The 21922-nt window shown below is 47.9% G+C and overlaps 3 protein-coding genes across 4 annotated transcripts in view; 1 reads left to right on the forward strand and 2 right to left on the reverse strand.

The window, feature by feature from the left end:
- Window positions 1-12092, reverse strand: part of ABHD16A (abhydrolase domain containing 16A, phospholipase) — a 16501-nt gene extending 4409 nt beyond the window's left edge. Inside the window, exons 1-9 of the mRNA XM_010601539.3 lie at window positions 11894-12092; window positions 10817-10873; window positions 10025-10091; window positions 9689-9775; window positions 6509-6594; window positions 3873-3946; window positions 3530-3652; window positions 247-361; window positions 54-155 (exon numbers count right to left, since the gene is read on the reverse strand). Of these exons, the coding sequence (XP_010599841.1) occupies window positions 54-155; window positions 247-361; window positions 3530-3652; window positions 3873-3946; window positions 6509-6594; window positions 9689-9775; window positions 10025-10091; window positions 10817-10873; window positions 11894-12025 (843 nt within the window). The 5' untranslated portion in view covers window positions 12026-12092. The remainder of the gene's footprint in view (window positions 1-53; window positions 156-246; window positions 362-3529; window positions 3653-3872; window positions 3947-6508; window positions 6595-9688; window positions 9776-10024; window positions 10092-10816; window positions 10874-11893) is intronic.
- Window positions 12093-12960: 868 nt separating this feature from the next.
- LY6G6F (lymphocyte antigen 6 family member G6F) lies at window positions 12961-19545 on the forward strand. 2 transcript variants are annotated; one of them, XM_023541345.2, is made up of 6 exons: window positions 12961-14846; window positions 15347-15676; window positions 15759-16022; window positions 16870-17025; window positions 17195-17261; window positions 18064-19545. In XM_023541345.2, exons 1-6 carry the CDS (start codon window positions 14789-14791, stop codon window positions 18086-18088), a joined length of 900 nt encoding a protein of 299 aa, XP_023397113.2. In that variant the 5' UTR covers window positions 12961-14788; the 3' UTR covers window positions 18089-19545. The 2 variants fall into 2 exon arrangements, with proteins under 2 accessions (XP_023397113.2, XP_023397112.2); XM_023541344.2 differs by having other exon boundaries at window positions 16870-17261.
- Window positions 19546-19719: 174 nt separating this feature from the next.
- On the reverse strand, window positions 19720-21599 carry LOC111748669 (lymphocyte antigen 6G6e-like). Its single transcript, XM_023541347.2, has 3 exons — window positions 20955-21599; window positions 20209-20340; window positions 19720-20050 (listed from the first exon to the last, which is right to left on the reverse strand). The coding sequence occupies exons 1-3, from the start codon at window positions 21109-21111 to the stop codon at window positions 19854-19856; spliced, it is 486 nt and encodes a 161-aa protein (XP_023397115.2). The 5' UTR covers window positions 21112-21599; the 3' UTR covers window positions 19720-19853.
- Between the last annotated feature and the right edge of the window lie 323 nt (window positions 21600-21922).

Consider the following 21922-nt stretch of genomic DNA (forward strand, 5'->3'; position numbering starts at 1 on the left):
AACCTCTACTGGCCTCCCCACACTCCACCTTTGGGCTCTCCATTCCCACTCACCAGCTTCTGTCCCTGAGGCTCAGCTGTTCCCCGCCGGTCCACAAACATGGTATCAATCTCATTGCCATCACAGGCCAGCAGCTTTGCCCGACGTCCGTTATACTGGATGGGGAAGATGCAATGGCAGGCTGTGAGGGGCAGAAGAGCCACAACCCTGTGGGGAAGGGGTGAGGAGGAGACAGGGGAGCCTCACCTCTTCCACCAGCCGGGCTTGGCCCTGCAGAAGCACAGGCCTGAGGGCCTTCTGGAGCAGGTACACGGAGCCCGGGTACAGCATTCGGCGCCCCAGGGTGTGTGCCACCAGGTAGCTACAGGAAACATGAGGTTAATGACCTCGAATCCTAGTGAGGCTCAGGGACCATCCTGGGCACATCCCAACTCAAAGACTCTGGGGCCTGCTGCACCCTTGACCTTTAGAGCTCCGCATTCCTCTTTCAGGACTTAGTGAGGTAATACATGTACCAGGCTGGTGTTTTTCAAACTATTTTTTACTGCAACCTTTTTAAGATACAAATTTTGTATTGTGGCCTAGTACACACATATGTACATATAATTCTGAAACGACAGTTTTATGAGATAATACTTTCTTTATACAATAAAAGAAGCCCTAGCAGTGTACTGGTTAAAGTGCTTGGCTGCTTACTGAAAGGTTAGCAGTTCAAACCGAGCCACTCCATGGGAGAAAGATATGGCAGCCTGCTGCCGTAAAGATTACAGCCTTAGAAACCCTATGGGGCAGTTCTACTCTGTCGTATACAGTTGCTCAGAGTTGGAGTCAACGGCCACAAGTTTGGTATATATAAGGAAAACCAAAGCTATTATCAGATACAATTTTGTTAATTTATTTACCAGTTGCCACACACATGGTGATTCCGTGTATGTCAGAGTAGAATTGTGCTCCACAGGGTTTCCAGTGGCTGACTTTTCAGAATCAGACTGTCAGGCCTTTCTTCTGACGTACCTCTAGGTAGACTCCAACGGTTAGCACCCAAGCGTGTTAACTGCTTGTCACTTAGGGTCTCCTTGTTAATGTATAAATATAACTTAATGGAAGTCCTCAAGTAAAAAATACTGGGTTTTTTTTTTTTTTTAATTTTTATTGTGGTTTAAGTGAAAGTTTACAAATCAAGTCAGTCTCTCATACAAAAATTTATATATACCTTCCTATATACTCCTAGTTGCTCTCCCCCAATGAGACAGCACACTCCTTCTCTCTGCTCTCTATTTTCGCATCCATTCGGCCAGCTTCTGACCCCCTCTGCCCTCTCATCGCCCCTCCAGACAGGAGATGCCAACATAGTCTCATGTGTCTACTTGATCCAAGAAGCTCACTCTTCACCAGTATCATTTTCTATCCCATAGTCCAGTCCAATCCCTGTCTGAAGAGTTGGCTTTGGGAATGGTTCCTGTATTAGGCTAAGAGAAGATCTGGGGACCATGACCTCCAGGGTCCTTCTAGTCTCAGTCAGACCATTAAGTCTGTAAACAATACTTTTAAAAAATGATGGCTGTAATTCCCTCAATTGATTTCAAGATTCACTCATGGGTCAAGATCCCTAGTTTGATAAACACCAAACTAGACTGGAAACTCCACTGGGGCAGGGACCTGGCTGTTTTGTTCAATGAGATATCCCCAATACCTGCCACGAAGTAGATACCCACAGCCTGGGGATTAGGAACTTAATAAACATTTATTGAGTAAATGTACAAATCTAGACAGATAACATGTGGTAGGCACTGTTCTAAGACGATCATCAACCACTTCTGGTTAATCTTGAGGTAGGATTTGTCCCAGAACAAAACTGTACAATCCCATACAAGATCTCCCTCAAAACCCTAAATCTGGCTCACACCTTTGACCAACGAGCACTGTCCAACAACCACTAAGTCTATCTCCTTCCTTCCTTAGTATTCTAGAAGCTACCTCCTAACCCCCAACAACAAACAGTATCTGCTTTTTATGGATTGAATTGTGCCCCACCAAAATTTGTGCTATAAATCTTAACCTCTGTGGGAATGAGTTCTTCGTTATGTTAATGAGGCAGGATTAGTATAGGGTGTTCTTGAGCCAATTTCTTTTGAGATATAAAAGAGATTAAACAAGAAAGCATAGATGTGGGGAACAGAGATGCCAAGCCACAGGAAGATCACCCGGCAGCAGAAGCTCAAAGAGGAAGGACTTTCCTCCAGAGCCTACAGAGACAGAAAACCTTCCCCTAGAGCCGGCACCCTGAATTCAGACTTCTAGACTCCTAAACTATGAAAAAATAAATTTCTGTTTGTTAAAGCCATCCATTTCAATTACGAGCCCAAGAGACAGAAAGGGCCACATAAACCAGACTATATCTGCCTGAGACCAGAAGACTAGATGGTACCCAGAAGACTACAACCGATGACTGCCCTGACAGGGAACATAACAGAGAACCTCTGAGGGAGGAGAGCAGTGGGATGCAGACCTCAAGTTCTCATAAAAAGACCAGACTTAACGGTCTCACTAAGACTGGAAGGACCCTGGAGGTCATGGTCCCCAGACCCTCTGTTAGCCCAAGACGGGAACCATTCCCAAAGCCAACTCTTCAGACAGGGATTGGACTGGACTATGGGATAGAAAATAATACCAGTGAAGAGTGAGCTTCTCAGATCAAGTAGACACATGAGACTATGTGGGTAGCTCCTGTCTGGAGGAGAGATGAGAGGGCAGAGAGAAGGAGTGTGCTGTCTCACTAGAGGGAGAGCAACTAGGAGTATATAGCAAGGTGTATATAAATTTTTGTATGAGAAACTGATTTGATTTGTAAACTTTCACTTAAAGCACAATAAAGATAAAGAAAAAAAAAAAAGCCATCCGTTTATGGTATTTCTGTTATAGCGACCCTAGATAACTAAGACACTGCTCTACTATAAGACATGAATGGTTGCTGTTTCTTCTGTCATCATCAGTACCCACAACTGCAATGTATTTGGGCTTTCCTGTGTGTCTCAGGCACACAGGTGGAAGCCCTTCTGACTATGTTACCACACTTAGGCTCCTCAACAACCCTGTGAGGCAGGTTATTCAGGGATGCAGAAACTGAGGCACACAGGGGCCAACTAGCTCACCCAACTATCTCCCTAGCAGTAGGGCCAGGAGGGCACATCACTGCGTACCAGACTCTGCTTCAGGTACAGGCTATGTGTCGTCTCCCCACCCCCAACCTCACATCTTCCTCTGCCTCATCAAAAAGAGCCTTTGTGTCAGAGAGAACTGTGTTAACATCCCAGCTCTTTGTTCACTATCTGTGTGACTTGGGACCTCCTGAGGCTCTTTATTTCACACGTAAATGTGGATAAAACCTACCTTACCACAAATAACACATAAAGCACAAAGCACTAGGCCAACAAATGACAGTTACCTCACAATGGAACACCCAGTCCCCGGAGCCCTCACCCCTTGTCCCCTCCACCCCAGCTGGCCTCTCCTCTCTGCCCTTTCCCACCTGGTGATCTGACAAGGGAGCTTCTTGACCTGGTTGAGGAAGGTGTCCGCTGTCCCCCGGTGCAGGGGCTCTGGGCGAAGCAGGGCCACACCCCGGCGGGAAGGGCCCCCTCGGGACTCCTTCCTGAGGAAGGGAAAGATGCAGGGAAGGATGGGGTCAGGAGCAGCAATCTGGATGTCTGAGGTCCGGAGGACGGTGGGGTCTAGGAATGAGGAGATGGTGCTGGAAGGCAGGCACTGGAGCCCAAGAGGGGGATGGAAGTGGGGGGAGGGACAGGGAGGGTAAGGGATTATCTGGAATGGTTCCAAGGGAGGGATAGAGAGCAAAGGAACTGGGGCCTTACCGGCTGCTGGGCTCTTCCCAGTAGAAATCTACTGGCCAGCTCCTGAAGTCAAAGTTGTAGTTGGCGAGCTGCCTCTGTGGTGGGCAGGGAGAGAGAGGTGAGTGGTGGGGCAGGGAGAGAGAGGTGAGCAAAGGGAAGCTGAGAACTAGGGAGGCCCACTACCCACCCTCAACACCCTTGCCATCCAGGGACTGGCCCCACACATCACTGGGAGACCAAGCAGAGGTCAACACCCTTCCTGTTCTCAGATGGAAGGCTCTGATGTGGCCTGAAAAACCAGGCAAGGGAAGATGCCTTATAGGTATCAGGACTGGCCTATGTGCCCTCTTCTAGCTGAGGAAAGCTAACATACACTCTTTGCTTTTCTAAAAATCTAAGACTGACCCACCCCCAGGAGGGGGAAGGGTGGCTGGAGGTGCTGGTGCTTCTGAGGGAGGTGGGGGAGGGTCTGCTGGCTGGTCGTGCTACCTTTCCCATCTGGGGTCTTTTACCTGGAGCTGCTCTATAGGCTCAGAAATCCCCAGGGGATCAAACCAACTGTGCCAAAGTTAGGTGGGAGAGAGAAGGTGGGGCAGTCACACCCACAGTGGGCGCCTTTGCACCCCGGCCCGTTTTGTTTTTTTTTACTGTGTTTTAAGTGAAAGTTTACAGTTCAAGTTAGTTTCTCCTACAAAAATTTATACACGCACTGTTATGTGATCCTAGTTGCTCTCCCTATAATGTGACAGCACACTCCTCCTTTCTACCCCCGATTTCCTGTGTCCATTCAACCAGCTCCTGTCCCTTTCTGCCTTCTCACCTCACATTCGGACAGGAGCTGCCCATTCAATCTCATGTATCTACATGAACTAAGAAACACACTCTTCATCAGTATCGTTTCACGTCTTATAGTCCAGCCTAATCTTTGTCTGAAGAGTTGGCTCTGGGGATAGTTTTAGTTTGGTGCTAACAGAGAGTCCAGGGGCCATGTCTTCCAGGGTCCCTCCAGTTTCAGTCAGACCATTAAGTCTGGTCTTTTTTAGTGAATTTGAGTTCTGCACCCCCCTTTTCTCCTGCTCCGTCACGAATTCTCTGCGGTGTTCCCTGTCAGGGCAGTCATTGGTGGTAGCTGGGCACCATCTAGTTCTTCTGGTCTCAGGCTGATGGAGTCTCTAGTTTATGTGGCCCTTTGTCTTGGGCTAATATTTTCCTTGTGTCTTTGGTATTCTTCATTCTCCTTTGCTCCAGGTAGATTGGGACCAACTGATAGATCTTAGGTGGCCACTTGCTAGCTTTTAAGGCCCCAGACACCACTCACCAAAGTGGGAAGCAGAACATTTTCTTAATAAACTTTGTTATGCCAATTGACCTAGATGTTCCCTGAAACCATGGTCCCCAGACCCCCACCCCTTCTACTCTGTCCCTCGAAGTATTTGGTTGTGTTCAGGAAGCTTCTTATCTTTTGGTTTAATTGGGGCCACCTTTTGAATGACGCTCTCTCTGACTGTTCCATCCTCATGGCCACCTCCCTTCCCTCAACTTCTGCAGCCACAGGCCATGGCTGCCACACAGACCATCTGTGCGTGTGGTCACACCACTGAGTCCATATGCTTTCTGAGGGCAGTGAGAGCTGGGCCTTACAGGGCTGTGTTCCTTCTCCCACCCCCAGAGTTCCCAGCACTCTATTTGGAGGGTGGTTTTTATTTTCTGCCAGAGAATTTTTTTTCTTACATTTTCAAAAATGACTAAGAGAGAGCAATAGAAAAATTGTACAAAAATATAAATGAAAAAACAAAACAAAATGAAGAAAAGCACATTTCAGGCAGGCTCTGCACAGACCTGGACTTGAATCCAGTCTTGGCTACTTCATTGCTCTGTGACCCTGGAAGGGGTACTTAACCTCTGTTTGCCCGTGCTTCCTCGGATGTACAAACGAGGATAATAATGCCACCTCACACGGCTGTTGTGAGAATTAGAAATGGTGGATGCAAAATGCCTCAGACAGCGGCGTGGTACAGAGCTTTATTACACAGCTCTGTAAACAGTAGTGTGATGCAACCAGTAATATGATGATGGTGATCATAAACGTTTGATCCCAGAAATCCCCTCGTAATAGGAAAGAGCTTCATGGCACCCCAAAGCCTCTTCTTAAAGATAATCACACTCCAGCACCAGCTGGGCTGGCACAACTCCAAGGACACTCTGCCCTGGCTTTTCTCCCTCCTGGCGCCACACTGTGCTCCCAGGCACAGGAGTGGACATACCTGTCCATCTTGTCCTATGCCCAAACAAATCTAGCATGATGTTCAACTCACAAAGCAAAAATAAGCAAACACTCACAGAACTGAGCTATTGTGACAGAGAGAAAGCTCCCTTCTAATAAACATTCCACGCTCTACATTTAGACAATTCTTGCAGATGGAGGGTAGAAGAGTTAAAAACTGTTCTAGCAGAAAACTTCATTAGAAAGGGTAGGGAGGAAAAACTCCTCAGGTGAACAGTTCACTTATGGAGGGGAGAAATGTACAAGCAAACACCCTGCATGGTGGATGGCAAAACACCTCTATTGGCAGAAGCCGGCACCTGGTGCTCCAGGGAGGTAGCTGAGGAAGCTGCTGCCAGGGCACCTGTTTGGCACCTTTCCTAGAACCTCTCACCTTGTTTTCTGCGGACTGGTTCCTATGAGTTGCTTCCAAGATGGTGATAAACTGTCGGTACTGGGGGTTGGTCCAGCGACCAATGCCTGGTAGAGAGAGATAGAAAAGAGTGTTAGGAAAACTGGGAAACGGGATGCCCAGGTTTTAGGAAAAGAACTGTGGATGGGCAAGGAGAAGGTCCTAGGAGGAGAAGTAAGAGAAAAGGGAGCTAAGGGCCTGGGATCTGGAGAAACAGGTTTTCCTCTACATCAAGCAACTGGCCCACAGGATTCCTCCTCTCCCTAACTTCTTCAGTTTGTTTCTTTGTAGACTATCAACCTTCCACCTTCTAGAATGTTCATTCTCCCCAATCTTAAAATACTGTCATGTAACCTTGCTAACATCAGATTTCCCTTCTTTCACTGCCACCCTTCTCCAATGCTTGCTTTCTGTCTCTTTTCTATATGTTCCATTGTTCCTTAACCCCCTGCAACCTGTCTTCATAGTCTCTCACTCTTGCCCCATAATTACTTCCTCACTGAATTCGATTCCCCTTTGTCAGTTCTCATCAACTAAGCCACTCAGCACTCTTCCTGTCCCTTGAAAGTCCCTCCTCCTCTGCTTCCTGGGCCCGTCCTGGGCCTCCTTTCAATTCCTGGATTGCTCCTGCTCTGCCTCCTTTCTACATTCCTTTCTCAAATGGGAGTAGCCCTCAACACTTAGTTCTTTTCTCTCTTTGCTGGCCCCCTTAGTGATCTTGTCCACTTTCCCTTCCCTGCTGTGGAGTCCCAAACCCCCATCCAGTCACTGTTCTACACGTGGGAGACACAGCAAGAAACAAGACCCAAGCCCCAGGTCCTCACAGAGCTGGCATTTTGGATGGGAGTGGATAATACATCATAATGTATTTATGGATATGTATTTATGGATAAATGCATTAGTCTATTTATGGATAAATGCATTAGTGTATTTATCCATCCTATGATTCATGGCCATCAGAGTGGTTTATAGTTTTAAATTATTTACGATAAACAAGTAAATAAGGCAATTTCAGAGAGGGATAAATACCATAAAGAAAACAAGACCAAAATGAACTTATCATCAAGGGTAAGTCCCAAAACAACACAGAGAGAATGAAGTAAGCTGCAGACGACTTTGTATGGATCGATGCCATTTATGCCAAAAATGTGAAACGTACAAAATAATTTTACACATCGTTTAGACACCGTATTTCATTGATTCTAAGACACATTTTTTTTTCACATTTGAAAATTCTGAAATCAGGATACGTTTTACAATTAATGACAGCTTAGATTTGATGAAATGAGGTTTACAGTTCGTAAAAGTATAAAATTCTATATGTAAAAGCATTAAAAAAAAAAAAAAACCTACACCAGATGACAGTGGTTACTTCTGGAGAAAGAGGAACATCGGATTGGGAAGGAATTCAATGGGAACTCCAACTCTATTGGTAGTACTTTATTGACAAAAAAAGCATTTGAAGCAAATGTCACAAAACATTAGTATTTTTGTTCTTTTTGGTATTTTGTTGTCTGGACTTTTCTGTTTTTAAATTTCTTTTTCTAAACTAAAAATAAAGGAAATAAAACGAAACTGAGCAGTGGGAGCTGCTTTTCGATGGGGTGCTCACAGAGAAGCCTCTCTGAGAAGGGAGCCCCACCCCACAGAGATGTGGGGGCTGATGCCATAGCCAGAAGGTCTTCACCCCAGACCCACCCCAACTGCAGTCACCCAGCACCCACCCTTCTCTATGCATCACCCTCACCCGGTTTTCACCATCTGTACCTGCCCGAGATCAAGGATTTGCTTTGTCTATTTTTTTAAATTGTGAGATATAGCATACATACATAAAACATATTCAGCTTAAAAAATACAAAGCAAACATTCACGTTACTACCACCCAAGTCAAGGAAGACAACGAAGCCACCCCTCCCGCCAAGTCCTCACCATCCTATACTCTCCTCCTTCCCCTGCAGGGTAACTGGTGACCGCTCTCCTGACTTCAAGATAATCATGCCCTTGTTTTTCTTTAGTGTTTTGCCACTTACATGTGTCCCTTTTGAACTTTATATAAACGAAAACATTCTGCATAAATTATTTCGTGGCCAGCTTTCTTCATTCAACATGTTTATAAGATTTATCTGCATAATCGCCTTACCCCATCTGGAGCAAAGGAGAATGAAGAAAACCAAAGACACAAGGGAAAGATTAGTCCAAAGGACTAATGGTCCACAACTACCATAGCCTCCACCAGACTGAGTCCAGCACAACTGGATGGTGCCCGGCTACCACTACTGACGAATGTTCTGACAGAGATCACAATAGAGGGTCCTGAACAGAGCTGGAGAAAAATGTAGAACAAAATTCTAACTCACAAAAAAAAAGACCAGAATTACTAACGTGACAGAGACAGAAGAAACCCTGAGAGTATGGCCCCTAGACACCCTTTTAGTACACTAATGGAGTCACTCCTGAGGTTCACCCTTCAGCCAAAGATTAGACAGGCCCATAAATCAAAATGAGACTAAAGGGGCACATCAGCCCAGGGGCAAGGACTAGAACGCAGGAGGGAACAGGAAAGCTGGTAATAGTTTCCAAGGTCGAGAAGCAGAGAGTGTTGACATGTCGTAGGGTTGGTAACCAATGCCACAAAACAATATGTGTACTAATTCTTTAATGAAAAGCTAATTCTGTAAACCTTCATCTAAAGTACAACAACAACAACAAAATTTATCTGTGTAAGTCGGTGTAGCTCTAGTTCATTCATGTGCATTGTTATATGGTATTCTGTTGTATGACTACACTGCATAATGTATTTATCCATCCTATAATTCGTGCCCATCAGAGTGGTTTACAGTTTAGGATTATTATAAACAATGCTATGTGCTGTATTCTCACACAGATATATTATTTACACATGTGCAGGAGTTTCTCTAGTATATACCTAGGAGTAGAATTATAGGGTGGTAGAGTATATGCACCTTTTCAAGATAATGGCAAACTTTTCTGCTAATTATTTTTTCATATTTATGACTAAAGCCCTTTAAAGAATAAATTACGCCTTAGACCATTCTCAATTATTTCCCCTCAGAAGCTAGCACCAAATTGTATTTGCAGAAGGTATTTAACAAATATTTACCAATGATGGACAACTCCAAACCGGGCTACCCCTCCACCTACCTCGGAGGCAGGCCACTCCTGCCAGCAGTAGTAGCAATGTCCCAGCATAGTGAGAGAATGGCACCACTTTGGACAAACTCAAGTAACCTGGGGAGGGAAGAGGGAACACATACATGAGAAGCTCTCCCCACTACCCCTCAGCTCCTCTTCCCAATTGGGTCCCAACCTCTGACCCACACCCTCACTTCAGGACAGCTGCACCCTCAGAGGAAGAAGATGCCTGACGGAAAAAGGAAGCCAAGCCATCCTTACAGGCCCCCATTCTTCTTTAAGGGGCCGGCTCATCTGCCAACAACCTGCCCGCTTCCTGCCCACCACCTTTGAAACCACACTGACCTTTCCTGTACAAGTAGAAGAAGGCGAAGGGAGAGGAGTAATAAGAGATGGACCAGAAGACTGAAGCCTGCATCAGAGAGACGGGGACAGGCAGTCAATATACATACGTGCTTGCACGCATACACATACGCACAGTTTTGCCATTTCCAGGCCTAGGCTCTGAGCAAGGTAGATAAACTGAGGGATGTCACATCAAGTGCCTATTGTGTACATAACAACAAGTACACGGTAGGTGCTCATATTTGTTGAAAGGCAGTGTGTCAGAGCATAACAGAGGCTAAGAAAACTAGACTCTCCCCCTACCCCCTGCGCCGCCCAAGTCACCTCTGGACTCCATCACATTTAAAGGCAAGTCCCTCTTTCTACTCAAGTTAATCAAGCTTTCTCAATTGGCCCTGCTCAGGAGAGCCCTGGCCTGGTCCCCAAGAGATGCACAAACATCACCATAGGAACCCAGCCAGAGAAAACAGCTGTCTCTGCAGCCAGAGAGGTTAGTTGCCAGGGAGGACAGGTCACTGGGGACTGCAGGACTTATAATCTACAGATGGTCCCGAGAATAAAGATGTTTTCCTCATGGTTCAGGCTGCCCCAGAGAAAGTGGTGCTCCATACCAGAGGGGAGTACCAAGTGTGTACAATGGAGCGTGTGTATATGTTGGACAGTTCTTCTGCAGAGCCCAGAGCAACCCTCATCCCCAGGTGCCGCCTTCTTCTAGTCTGGGAAGGATCAAGCTCAAGAGTGCAGCTGGGTCTGAAAAGATGCAGTGAGCCCCAAATGCCAGGGCAGACATACCAGTGCCAGGATGCTGTCGGCATGTTTCTCCAGGGCACGGGGCTGATAGTACGTATCCTGCCAAGGCAGATAGGCTAGTTAAGGACCATACCCATTGACATGCCTTTCCTTTCCCTTTCAGAAGTCCACAGGTGTGTCCTCTGATTCTGGCCTCCACAGCTATCTCTCCTGGGACACCCCTCACTTGGCCCCCATGGAAGACCTTCTTCACCACCACCAGCCCAAGCTGATTTCCCACCCCAGACCAAAAGAACAAGCACAGGGAGCTGGACTTGGAAGCAAAAGTGAAAGCAGCATGGGGGGACTTTTGCTCCTTCTTCACAACCCAGTTTCAAATGGGTTGTGAACTTGTGTATATGAGGAGAGGGGTTAACGAAGAAGGAAAAGACACGTGACAATTTTTACGAGGGAAAGAGGAGCATTACCTATAGGGCAGGTTGATTAGGAAAGAGACAAACCGTGGGGACAACTGTGGCAGTGGCAGTTTGTAGCGGGTAGTAAACATAATTTGGGACTACCGATAAAAAGAAAGAGGACATTTAGGGGCACAGCCTACCACCATCCCCAGCTTTCATGAATGCAATGACTGGAGTCTTCAGGTTAAACTGGGAGGAGGGGGGCGGATACATGATATGTTGAAGAAGTCATTTTGAAATTCAAGGCCAGTGTAGAGGGAAGATAAAAGGAGCTGGGGGATGATCCAAGAGGCACCGAGGAAAAAATTGGGAGTTTTAAGGAAAGATACGCCAGCCCCCCAAGCCGCGTAGGGCCTCTTCTAGGATTTAAGAGTCAATTAGGACCGGCCGGAACCACGACAGGCAGGGTGCGGGGCCACAGAGAGGAAAAAATCAGGAGTGGTAGTCGGAATGAGAAAGCGGTGCGCAAACAGCTATAAAGAAAGGAGGCAGCCTGCCTATAAGCGTGATTGTAACCCAGGAAGCACAAAGAGCTCACAGTTTGCGGACAACTGGCTTGACAGTCTCCCCCTATTTCCAATAATGGGCACTTTGGGGGAGCAAAGGCCGCAAAGAGGTTTGGGCAGTACCATGTTTTTCCCCGAGGGGAAAGTCGACTCACCCAGGAGCTGGAAGAGGGGGTGGTGACCGTAGCTGGAGTCACAGGGACGCCGGACGGGGTCCTTTCGGAGTCCCTTTCTCGGTAGATTTTGTAGAGCCGGGGGCCTAGGACGCAGCTCAGCAGCTTCGCCATGGCCCCGGCTCGGGCCGCCGCTCTTTCGGCCAGCGGGTGCCCCTGCTGGCCCCGCCCTCCCTCAGCCGCTGAAGTATTGCGTGCCCTTGACGTCAGCGCGTACTGGCTCCGCCTCGTGGCGAGTGGGGACAGTTTCAGCGCTTTTCAGAAGGGGTTCGTGCAGTTGAACCTACGGGGTCAGCAGGGGTCAGGAGCTAGTTGCCCGCGTTTGGAACGCGGAGTGTTAGAAAATTATTCGGCATAGTTAAATGGTTTTTTTTTCCTGTCCCTTAATACTTAGCACTCTCTCGAGCGAGAGTGAAAATGAGGGGTAAGATCAGGAACATTTGACAAGAACAAAAAGATGTCTAGGAATAAATCTAGTAAAAGAAATGCAAGAATTTATGAAGAAAATTATGAGAAGTTGTTGAAAGAGGTAGAAGGCGGCTTGAATCAATGGAGAGCTACACCATGGTCAAGGAACCCTGGGGTCGCAGTGGTTGATTGCTGGGCTACTAAGGAAAAGGTTGGCCTTGCCTCTGTGGGAGAAAGACCTGGTGATCTGCTTCTGTAAACAGTACAGCCAAGAAAACCCTATTGGGCAGTTTTGTTCTAACAAATGCGGTCCCTATGAGTTGAAAATTAACTCCAGGGCAACTAACAGCAACAACACCATAGACAGTGTTGTAAAGATGTGTGGGATATTTGCAAAAAGGAAAATGAGTGAATTCACACTCATAATCACAGACAAATCTCAAACCATAGTAGTGAATGGGAAAGGAAGCCACAATATACATACCCCATACCATTTAAAGCATAAAATTCAAAAGCACATAAAATGATCAAGCAGGTGAACCTAATTTAGAAAGTGGTTACATAGCATAAAGGATCTTTGACTGAAATTCTATTTCTTAATAGGTTTGTTTTTCTTTTTTTCTTTGTACGTTACCTGTTGCGGAGTCGCGGCCACCCGATGCGTTTCCGGGTAGAACTTTGCACCATAGGGTTTTCAAGGAAGTACATTGCCAGGACTTTCTTCCATGGGGCTGAGTGGATTCAAACAGACAACCTATCTGTTAGTAACGGAGTACAAATGGTTTGTGCCACCCGCGGACCTTACACCTACATAATATATAATCTCCTTAGCTTTTTATTGGCGTAAACTCATATGCAGAGAAGTGTACCAATTGACTATTTCCATGTAATCAACACCCAAATCATAAGTGGATCGTTACCAGCATCCAGAAGGCCCTCTCCAGCTCCCTACTGGTTGCTACCCCTAACCCCAAATGGAATTACTATCCTAACTTCTAACCCCATAGATTAGTTTTGTCTATTTTTGTGCTTTACATAATATAATACCTACTAGTTTTGTCTTGTTGTATTTACTCTCATTATGTGAGATTCAATCTTGTGTGTCCTTGTGGTTTGTTCAGTCTCATTGTTGTCTATTATACAGTTATTTATCCATTACACAGTTGTACATCATTTCTTTTTTTAACCATTTTTTTTTATTGTGGTAAGTATATTGGAAACCCTGGTGGCATAGCAGTTAAGTGCTATGGCTGCTAACCAAGAGGTTGGCAGTTCAAATCTGCCAGGCACTCCTTGGAAACTCTATGGCACAGTTCTACTCTGTCGTATAGGGTAGCTGTGAGTCGGAATCGACTCGACGGCAGTGGGTGTGGTTTTGGTTTTTGGGTAAGTATATTAGGAACAAAACATTTGCTATTTCAGCCATCTTCATGTGTTCAGTGGCATTAAATATGCTTATCAAGTTGTTCAACCATCACCATTCACTCTTTCCAAATTTTTCCACCACCCTTAACAAAAGCTCAGTGTCCCTTAAGTGTCGTATCTTCCTTTCACTCTCCCTTCTGCCTGCTCCTGGTAACACTAATGAACTTTGATCTCTATACACTTGCCTATTCTAGGTATTTCACGTAAGTGGGATCATGCAATTTTTGTCCTCTTGTGACTAATCTCACTCAGCATAATGTTTTCAAAGCATCCTGTCTTTTGTATGTTTGGAATATTTCATCAAGAATAATTTTTTTTCCTTTTTTATTTGTGCTTTAAGTGAAAGTTAAGAATAGTTTTTAAAATAAACAAGCAGATCTTAATAATGAATAACACATTACAAAGTATTAGAACTGTATGAAGATGCGCCTTGAGAGAGTCCTGTCTGGGGCAGAGGCATGAGTCAGTGACCCTTCAGGCCCCTGCTCTCCTTCTCCTTGAGTAATAGCTTTATACACTCATAGCTTCAGGAGAGATCTGTGATGTGCCGTTCAACCACAGGGCAAGTCATTTTAAAGCATTTGTGGGGTGCTAGTTGGGTGCCCAGTCTTGTGCTGGGTCTCATGTAGACAAACATGATGACTCAACTTCTTTGCTCATGGTTGGTGTCTCTTAGGGTAGAAGAGAGACCACAGAATGTCCCTCCAGACTGGTAACAGGTGGACAGCCATGACCCCTTCTGTGCAGGCTTCTTAGCATGGAGAGTCTTTGATCTGAGTCCCTCAGCTAAGATGGAGTCAGAGGGGTTAGGAGGTCATTTGCAGAACAGCCTAGACTGGGTCCTTCTCCTTTTCCCCCTCAGGACCAAGAGGCAGTTGTCACTTTTTCCCCAGTGGACAGGCAGCTGGACTTTATCTCCCCAGCATTCTCATCACCACCAGAGGCCCATGTCATTCCAGTCCAGGGACTGTGGGCCTTTATCTAGTCTCTGTTTCCTCCCTGGCAACATCAGGTCCCACAGCAAGAGAACTTGGCAGGCTCCCCATGGCGGTCTTATTCCTCTTCCTTCTGTTCCTATGCCAACACTCCCAGGCTGAAGCAGGTAAGAAGTAGGAGGTGGGAAAATTCTTCAGCTATTCCAAAAGTTAGAGAGATAGCTGTTCTTTCTCCTTAGAGTCCTGGGGGAAGCATCTGACCCAAGGAGATAGATTTACCCCAACCAACCTCGCCTTGCTTGTGGTACTGGAGAAGTTCCAGAGACAGTGAGGGTGCAGGTCACATAGTTTCCTTTAGAAGATAAGGGATGGACGAGTAAATGCTTCCAGAAAAGGAGAAATGAGAGAAAGAGAGGTGGGTATTTGTTAACTATTGCAGCCTTTTCCCTTTTGCCTTCAGATCCCCTCACTGGCTGCGGAAAGGGGAAAAAAGCCCTTAATCTCTTCTCTCCACTTCTTTTTTTGTAGTTGTCACTTGAGGAATGTGCTCACCAGCCTGGCTAGTGTTGAGGCACCCTAAAAGTGGACGAAGCCAGGGTTTGGAGGTTGAGTGGGGGGTTGTTGATCCTGTGGAGGTCTCTGGTCTCACACAACCCTCTCCCTACAGAGAACATCCAGGCTATCTATGTGGCTTTGGGGGAGGCGATGGAGCTGCCATGTCCCTCACCACCCACCCTGCATGGGGACGAATACCTGTCCTGGTTCCGCAGCTCTGCAGCAAGCTCCTCTACCATGCTGGTGGCCCAAGCCCAAGTGGCCAGACCAGCCCCAGACCCTGTGAAGCTTGGAAGGGAATCCAGGCTCAAACTGCTGGGGAACTACTCTCTGTGGCTGGAGGGGACCAAGGAGGGGGATGCCGGGCGGTACTGGTGTGCAGTGCTGGGTCAGCACTACACGTACCAGAACTGGAGGGTATATGACATCTCTGTGCTCAGAGGTAAGCGGGGGCATGCAAACCAGGGCCAGTGGGTCTGGGGAGGCACAGGCAAGGAACTGAGGGGTCTCCTCTTTCCCCACAGGCTCCCAGTTATCTGCAAGGACTGCAGATGGATCCCCTTGCTCTGTTCTCCTGTGTTCTGTGATCCCTTCCAGACGCCTGGACTCTGTGACTTGGCTGGAGGGGAAGGGGCCCGTGAAGGGCCGGGTACAGTCTTTCTGGGGTGAAGGGGCTGCCTTGCTCTTGGTGTGCCCCGGGGAAGGGCTTCCTGAGCCCAGGAGCCGCAGACCAAGAATCATCCGCTGCCTCATGCCTCAGAACAAAGGGGTCAGCTTCACCCTAGCAGGTAAACTGAAGGAGGAGATGGGAAGGGATGATGGCTAGAGGAGGAGGCTAGACAGGAGGCCAACCCATTATTGACCAGGTCAGAGAGTGACTTCTGGTGGAGCAGACCATTGCCTAGAGGAGGGGGACTAGGGTAATCTGTGATTTTTTAGACTATCCCATAGCTCAGAGGGAGAAACTATGAGTTATTGCTGGGGGAGCTGTCTTTTCAAGAAAGGATATATGCACTGACGTTATAATGGCCCATTGTTAGTAAAGGCAGAAAGGGAAAAAATATATATAATTGTTTTACAATAAAAAGTCTATTATACAGAGAAGGAATGCTATTGGCTGTAGAATAATCCATTTACAAGGCAGGAGAGAGAAGTGAATGGCCTTTATTTTAGTAAGCAAAAGCCAGTGAATGGGCAGTGACTGGGCCTTATTTACCTCTTCTTGCCCAGCACTTAATACGGTGTCTGGTACAGGGTGCTTGCTCAGCAAATGTTTATGGAGTGAATGAATGGAAGAACGAATAAGTGGAAGGCTCTTTAACTATTTTGAAAGGATAGTTTACTATAAAGGGATGAAGGAAAAAAGCACAGTTGCCACTGGTGCTCTCATCTGGAGTTAGTTATCCTTGTGTGGTCAGGAGGACAATACCATTCTCTACGAATGGTGGCTCATGGGGTCAGGGTGAGAGGCCTGGAAGGGGACAAAGTGGGTAGCAAGTATTGGGGGCAGGGAAGCTCATGAAGTCATCTGCTGGAAGAGCCCACTAGACTATGAGGGAAGCTTCTCTTTGGGGCAGAGAGACAGCCCCCCTCACTGCCTCCCTCCCCACCCCTCTTGTCTTGCCCTTACTACAGCTGCTGGGGACGCTTCTCCCACCCCTTGTGCCCGCTCCACAGGCTGGGATATCTCCTGGATCCTGATGCTGCTGCTCGCAGCAGGCCAGGGAGTCATCATCCTGACCCTCAGCATTGTGCTCTGGAGGCACCGGCTTCAGAGAACTTCATGCAGAAGTGGGTCCCTCCCTCCCAGAGGGAAGGAGAGAGTGTATGGGTGTGGGCCCTCACATCTCACCTCTGTAGCCTCTTCTCTGGGGGAGGGGGTAGCAAGGAACACAGATTTGGGTTGTCTGGTGACTCATCTTCCCCATCTTCTCCACCCTGTATGGCTCCTTCTCCCCAGATGCCTCGATTCCTCCGTTCAAACCCGAAATCCAAGTCTACGAGAACATCCATTTGGCCTGTCTTGGGTAAGGAAAAACTAGAGGGCAGAGGCAGGTCTGCCCAGAGGGGACTGAGAATGGAGGAGGAAACACTGGGGGTAGGGGTTCTTGAGGAGGTGAGAATGGAAGTTTGTTTTTTGTTTTTTAATTTTTCTTGTGCTTTAAGTGAAAGTTTACAAATCAAGTCAGTCTCTCACACAAAAACTTATATATACCTTGCTACATACTCCCAATTGCTCTCCCCCTAATGAGACAGCCCGCTCCCTCCCTCTACTCTCTCTTTTCATGTCCATTTCACCTGGAAGTATTTTTTTTTTTAATTAATTTTTCTGTTGTTGCTGAAAAAAATACACAGCAGAACATACACCAATGCAGCAATTTCTACGTGTACAATTCAGTGACATTGATTACACTCTTCAAGTTGTGCAGCCGTTCTCATCCTCCTTTTCTTAATTGGTCCTCCCCCATTAACATAAACCCACTGTCCCCTAAGGTTCCTATCTATTCTTTCAAACTGCTGCTGTCTATTTGATTTCATATTGATAACTCTTAAAAGAGCATAATGCTCAAGGCAGGCATTTTTTACTAGTTAAGCTAAACTATTATTTGGTTTTAAGAAGGCTTCAGGGGATATTTTTGGTTTAATGTTTAAAGATTATCTCAGGGCAATAGTTTTGCTGGTTCATCTAGCCTCCATGGCTTCAGAAAGTCTGGAGTCCAGTGAGAATTTGAATTCTTTTCTGCATTTTCCCCCTTTTGATCAGTATTCTTCTATAGAAGAGAATGGAGGTATTTTTTAACCTGGTTCTCTGTTTCACAAATTCCACAGCCCACCTGCCCCCAAGACCAGGTGATCTTGGTGACATCTCCTGCTGGCAAGTGTGACCTGCTATCTCCCTGGCCATTTGGCACTTGAAAGATTCCACAGTGAACTTGATGGTGGGGGGGGTGCGCTGAGTGTTGACTCCTCAGTCCGGCTGGTCTCCAGCTGCCAACTGTGGTGGGGAAGTGGCTGAAGGAAAGGAAGAGCATTATCCTGTGATGTCATCTATGAAAAGGTGTGGTCTTCTGTCTTACAGCAGCCAGTGGAGGGTGGCCCTGAGCCTCCAGTGTGGCAGTGATTGAGGGGAGCCTAGGGGAACTGGTTGGGGTGGACAGAGAGGAGACAAAAGAAGCCTGTGCAAGAGTGAGGAATCAGTCATGGGGGAACCAAAAGACAAATGGGGGAAACTGAGAAAGAGAGAAGGGAAGAAATTCAAGTCAGAGTAAGAGAATGGAAATGGACAAAGAGATGGAGAAAAATAGGACCAAAAGTGAGAGGACTGAAGTACAGAGAGAGTGAAAAGAAGGCTCAACTTGCCCCCAAATTAAGCCAGACATCCCCTCACCCCCACAAAGAAGGGAAGACATTGAGACAGGAGACAAGAGTCTTTAATCAGGTCCCAGGCTTCCTCAGGCGGAAAAGGAAGGAGCTGAGTCAAGGTGGGGGTGCCTGTTCTGGGAGGTGCGCCCTCCCAGGGAACCCTCATTATCCCAAGCACACACATTCCTTGGTGGAGCTCCATTGTGACATTTGGAGCCCGTGAGCAGCTTACTGCTCTTCTGATGCGGATCAGAGTCCCGCCTTCCTGCTGCCCCTGGGTGGAGGGAGTGTCCCTGGGGCTGGCTGGTAGGCAGGATTCCTCTGTGGCACTTCAGGTGGGGCCTGTTATCGGCTGGGCCCAGGTGCTCACCAATGTCACCTGTCACCACAAGCTGGGCAAGTCTGGGCTGGTGAAACCGGAAAAGACATTGATGTTTCCAACTCGGCCAGTGCCCCCCAAACCCCAGGTGTCTGGCAGAAATGAGCTGGACTCCCAGCCACACCTTCACAAGCCATTCCACCAGACCCCCTGTGTGTCTCTGCTGGAGCTTGAGCCTCACTGGAGAAAAGCCTTCTTGGCAGTCTCACCTCATGCCCTGACGCTACAGCTACAGTGGCTTCAGCTAAGCTATTGGCAAGAAGGAGGATGCAAATGACACAGATGAAGAATGAGGTGAAAGTTTTGGTTCAGGTTCCAGCACCCCAGCCCAGCCCACCAGGTAATGTGTAAACACACACACATACAGAGTAGGTACACACATGCATGCATGCACACACACACACACACACACACACACACACACACAGTGTTACTGGAATCAGATAGCCCTTTTTATTAAATTAAGTGTACTCCCCAAGTCCTCCTTCCAGAGTTCCTGACCTACCAAACTGATCTTTCGTAGTAAGTCTCTCCTCCTCCCCATATCTGTTGCCCCTTCAATCCCCTTGCCAGGTACCCAGAGCCCTATCAAAACATCTGCTTTGCGAGGCACCTGGGACTAAGAGAGGGCATCAGCAATGGACATCTAAAAGGATATACAACAAGTGTTCTTTATGAGGCTGGGCTCTGTAGGGGCTGGGGCCACGTCCATAGGAATCAGGTCTTCAGAGGGGTCTGTGGAGGTGTTGGATTCAGGGATCTCAGGTCTCCGTACAAAATCAGGTTCTTGGCCATATCTAAGAGTGTCTGTGCAGGTGTTTCCAAGGCCATGGTGATGGTGGAGGTGTCCTTGGTTGGGGGCTGCAGATCTGCATGGTTAGTGGAGGAGGCAGCCTCCCCAGGCAAAGCTGGCAGTGAGGAGGAGTGGGGCGGTGAGGAGAGGGCTGGGGAGCCTTTGCAGGGCTGCAGCCACGTTGCACAGGTCCTGCTCACAGCAGCAGTGCTGCAAAGTGTAGGAGCGCAACCAATAGGTGGCGTGGCCCTGCAGGGGGCACTGGGACTTTGGGAGGCAGCCCCTCCGTTCAATGCTCTCACCCTGCTCTGTGGAACAAAGGGGAACACTCAGGCAGGGGCCCGGAGGAAGGCAAGGGGCCCTGGGGTGACAGGAAGGGCAGGAGGATGGATGGAGGTGGAGGTGGGGAGGGACCTGGAGAAGGGCCATGGGACTAGGTTCCTACCTGAGGTGCCAATACTGATGCCACAAGCTTCATCATCCTGACACTCGGTAGGGACAGGGTAGCAGGGTTTCGCAAAGTTGCAGGTGTAACAGTGGAGCCGTCTTGGGGTAGGGGAAGTGCTGAGACCTGTGAGGGCAGCAGAGATAGGGCAGAGGGGAGAGATGAGGCCATAGGAAGGAGGCGAAGGGGGGAGGGAAAAGCGCAGACGGGAGTAGAAACAGAGACAAAGAGAAGGGAGGGGAGCCCAAGCAGTAAAAGAAACAAAGGAGAGGCAAGAAAGGTTGAGACGTGACATAGATGTGAACGGAAGCCAAGAGAATCACACCAGAACACGCAGACAGTGACAAAAAAAATCAGACGAGGCAAGTAACGACGTTAAGTAGATGGTTCCAGAGACAGGTGAGGAAACAGAAATTGACCGAGGGGGGCAGGCAGAGGTTCAAGCAAAGAAGCAAAAGATGAGGTGAAGGACAAAGAGGACAGAGGCAGGTTGAAGGGTCAAAGACAGAGCAATGAAGAGACAGCCGTTCTCAAATGCCTTTGAAAGAAAACTTTTCTTCCCTCAACTTTTCCCGTTACACCCTACAGGCTGGCCTGACACCATTCCCAGTAGTTCTGTCTAAAGCTCCCACAATTCTCCTCTCAACCTCTTCTGGACAGCCCCTCCCCAGTCCTCAGGCTCCTCCACAACCCTCTTCCCCAGCCCCCTGGCCATGAGGGTTCCCGGAGACCACCTGTACCCAGCACCCCACAGAGGTACAGGAGGCAGAGGAAGGTGCTATAGGTGCCCATGGCTGGCTTTGGACCCCAGGAGTCTGGGAGAATGTGCTCTGCACCCAGAGATCCTCGAGAGTTGGAGCATGGGCGCAAGACAGGGAGGGATCGGAAAACAAACATACCTAGGGAGTGAATCTGCGAGGGAGGGAACCAGGACAAGACTCACCAGCCTGACACAGCAGCAGAGGGCTCCTGACCTCCTCTCCTGCAGCCCCACATTTCTCACCTCCTCCCTGCCCCCCACTCAAGTCCTCCCTGCCCTTGAGGGTCTTCTCAGTTCCCCTCAAAGTGTTTGTCTCTGTTACTCTTAGCTCTGTCTGCCACGCCACTCCTAGGGTGCGTCTGCCACCTTCCCTTCTGCTCTTCTCCCTCCCTCCCCTTGTCTCAGCTGTTCTCTCAACTCAGTCATCCCATCTTTGTTTTCTCTGTCTTTCCCCAACAGTGTGTTTGTGTCTCCCAAGGTCACCCAACTAAACAGACTCATCCCAGATCTGAGGGATTTGTGAGTGAGGAGTCAACAACACGCCCCCCTCCCCACGCACAAAGCCCAGCTGTGTGAGAGAGGACCCCACCCAGCTTCAGATCCCTTTGATCCCCCCAAGCCTCAACATTCCTACCCCATAATTATCCCTCCTAGCTTTACTACCTTGGAGGAAAGACTTAATCATGGGTGGACAGGAAGGACAGATGTGTTCCACTGGTGGGTGGGAGGTTTGGCGGTCCGAAGGACTGGAAAGGAAAACGTGGATAGGATACTCTAGGAGGATTTGGGGGAGGGGGATGTTGTGATAGAATCTGGAAGACTGGAGCTTAAGAGTTTGGAGGGGAGAGAAAAGCTGCTTCTAGAAAATCAGGGCGAGAATGTGCCAGGAAGATTAAAACTGGGAAGGAGGTAGATGGGACCGGGGAGACACAGGTTCTGTAGAACAGC

Source organism: Loxodonta africana, chromosome 1 (assembly GCF_030014295.1).
Source record: "Loxodonta africana isolate mLoxAfr1 chromosome 1, mLoxAfr1.hap2, whole genome shotgun sequence".
Classification (NCBI taxonomy): Eukaryota; Metazoa; Chordata; class Mammalia; order Proboscidea; family Elephantidae; genus Loxodonta; species Loxodonta africana.

Bases quoted from the DNA above. Each gene is read 5' to 3' on its own strand.
- LY6G6F (XM_023541344.2), top strand. From the start codon at position 14,789: ATGGCGGTCTTATTCCTCTTCCTTCTGTTCCTATGCCAACACTCCCAG. The intron at 14,847-15,346 runs GTAAGAAGTAGG...CTCTCCCTACAG, and splicing joins ACACTCCCAGGCTGAAGCAG to AGAACATCCAGGCTATCTAT. The intron at 17,262-18,063 runs GTAAGGAAAAAC...CAAATTCCACAG, and splicing joins ATCCATTTGGCCTGTCTTGG to CCCACCTGCCCCCAAGACCA.
- LOC111748669 (XM_023541347.2), bottom strand. From the start codon at position 21,111: ATGTTTGTTTTCCGATCCCTCCCTGTCTTGCGCCCATGCTCCAACTCT. The intron at 20,341-20,954 runs GTACAGGTGGTC...CTGCCCTCACAG, and splicing joins GTACCTCTGTGGGGTGCTGG to GTCTCAGCACTTCCCCTACC. The intron at 20,051-20,208 runs ACCTAGTCCCAT...TTGAACGGAGGG, and splicing joins TATTGGCACCTCAGGTAGGA to GCTGCCTCCCAAAGTCCCAG.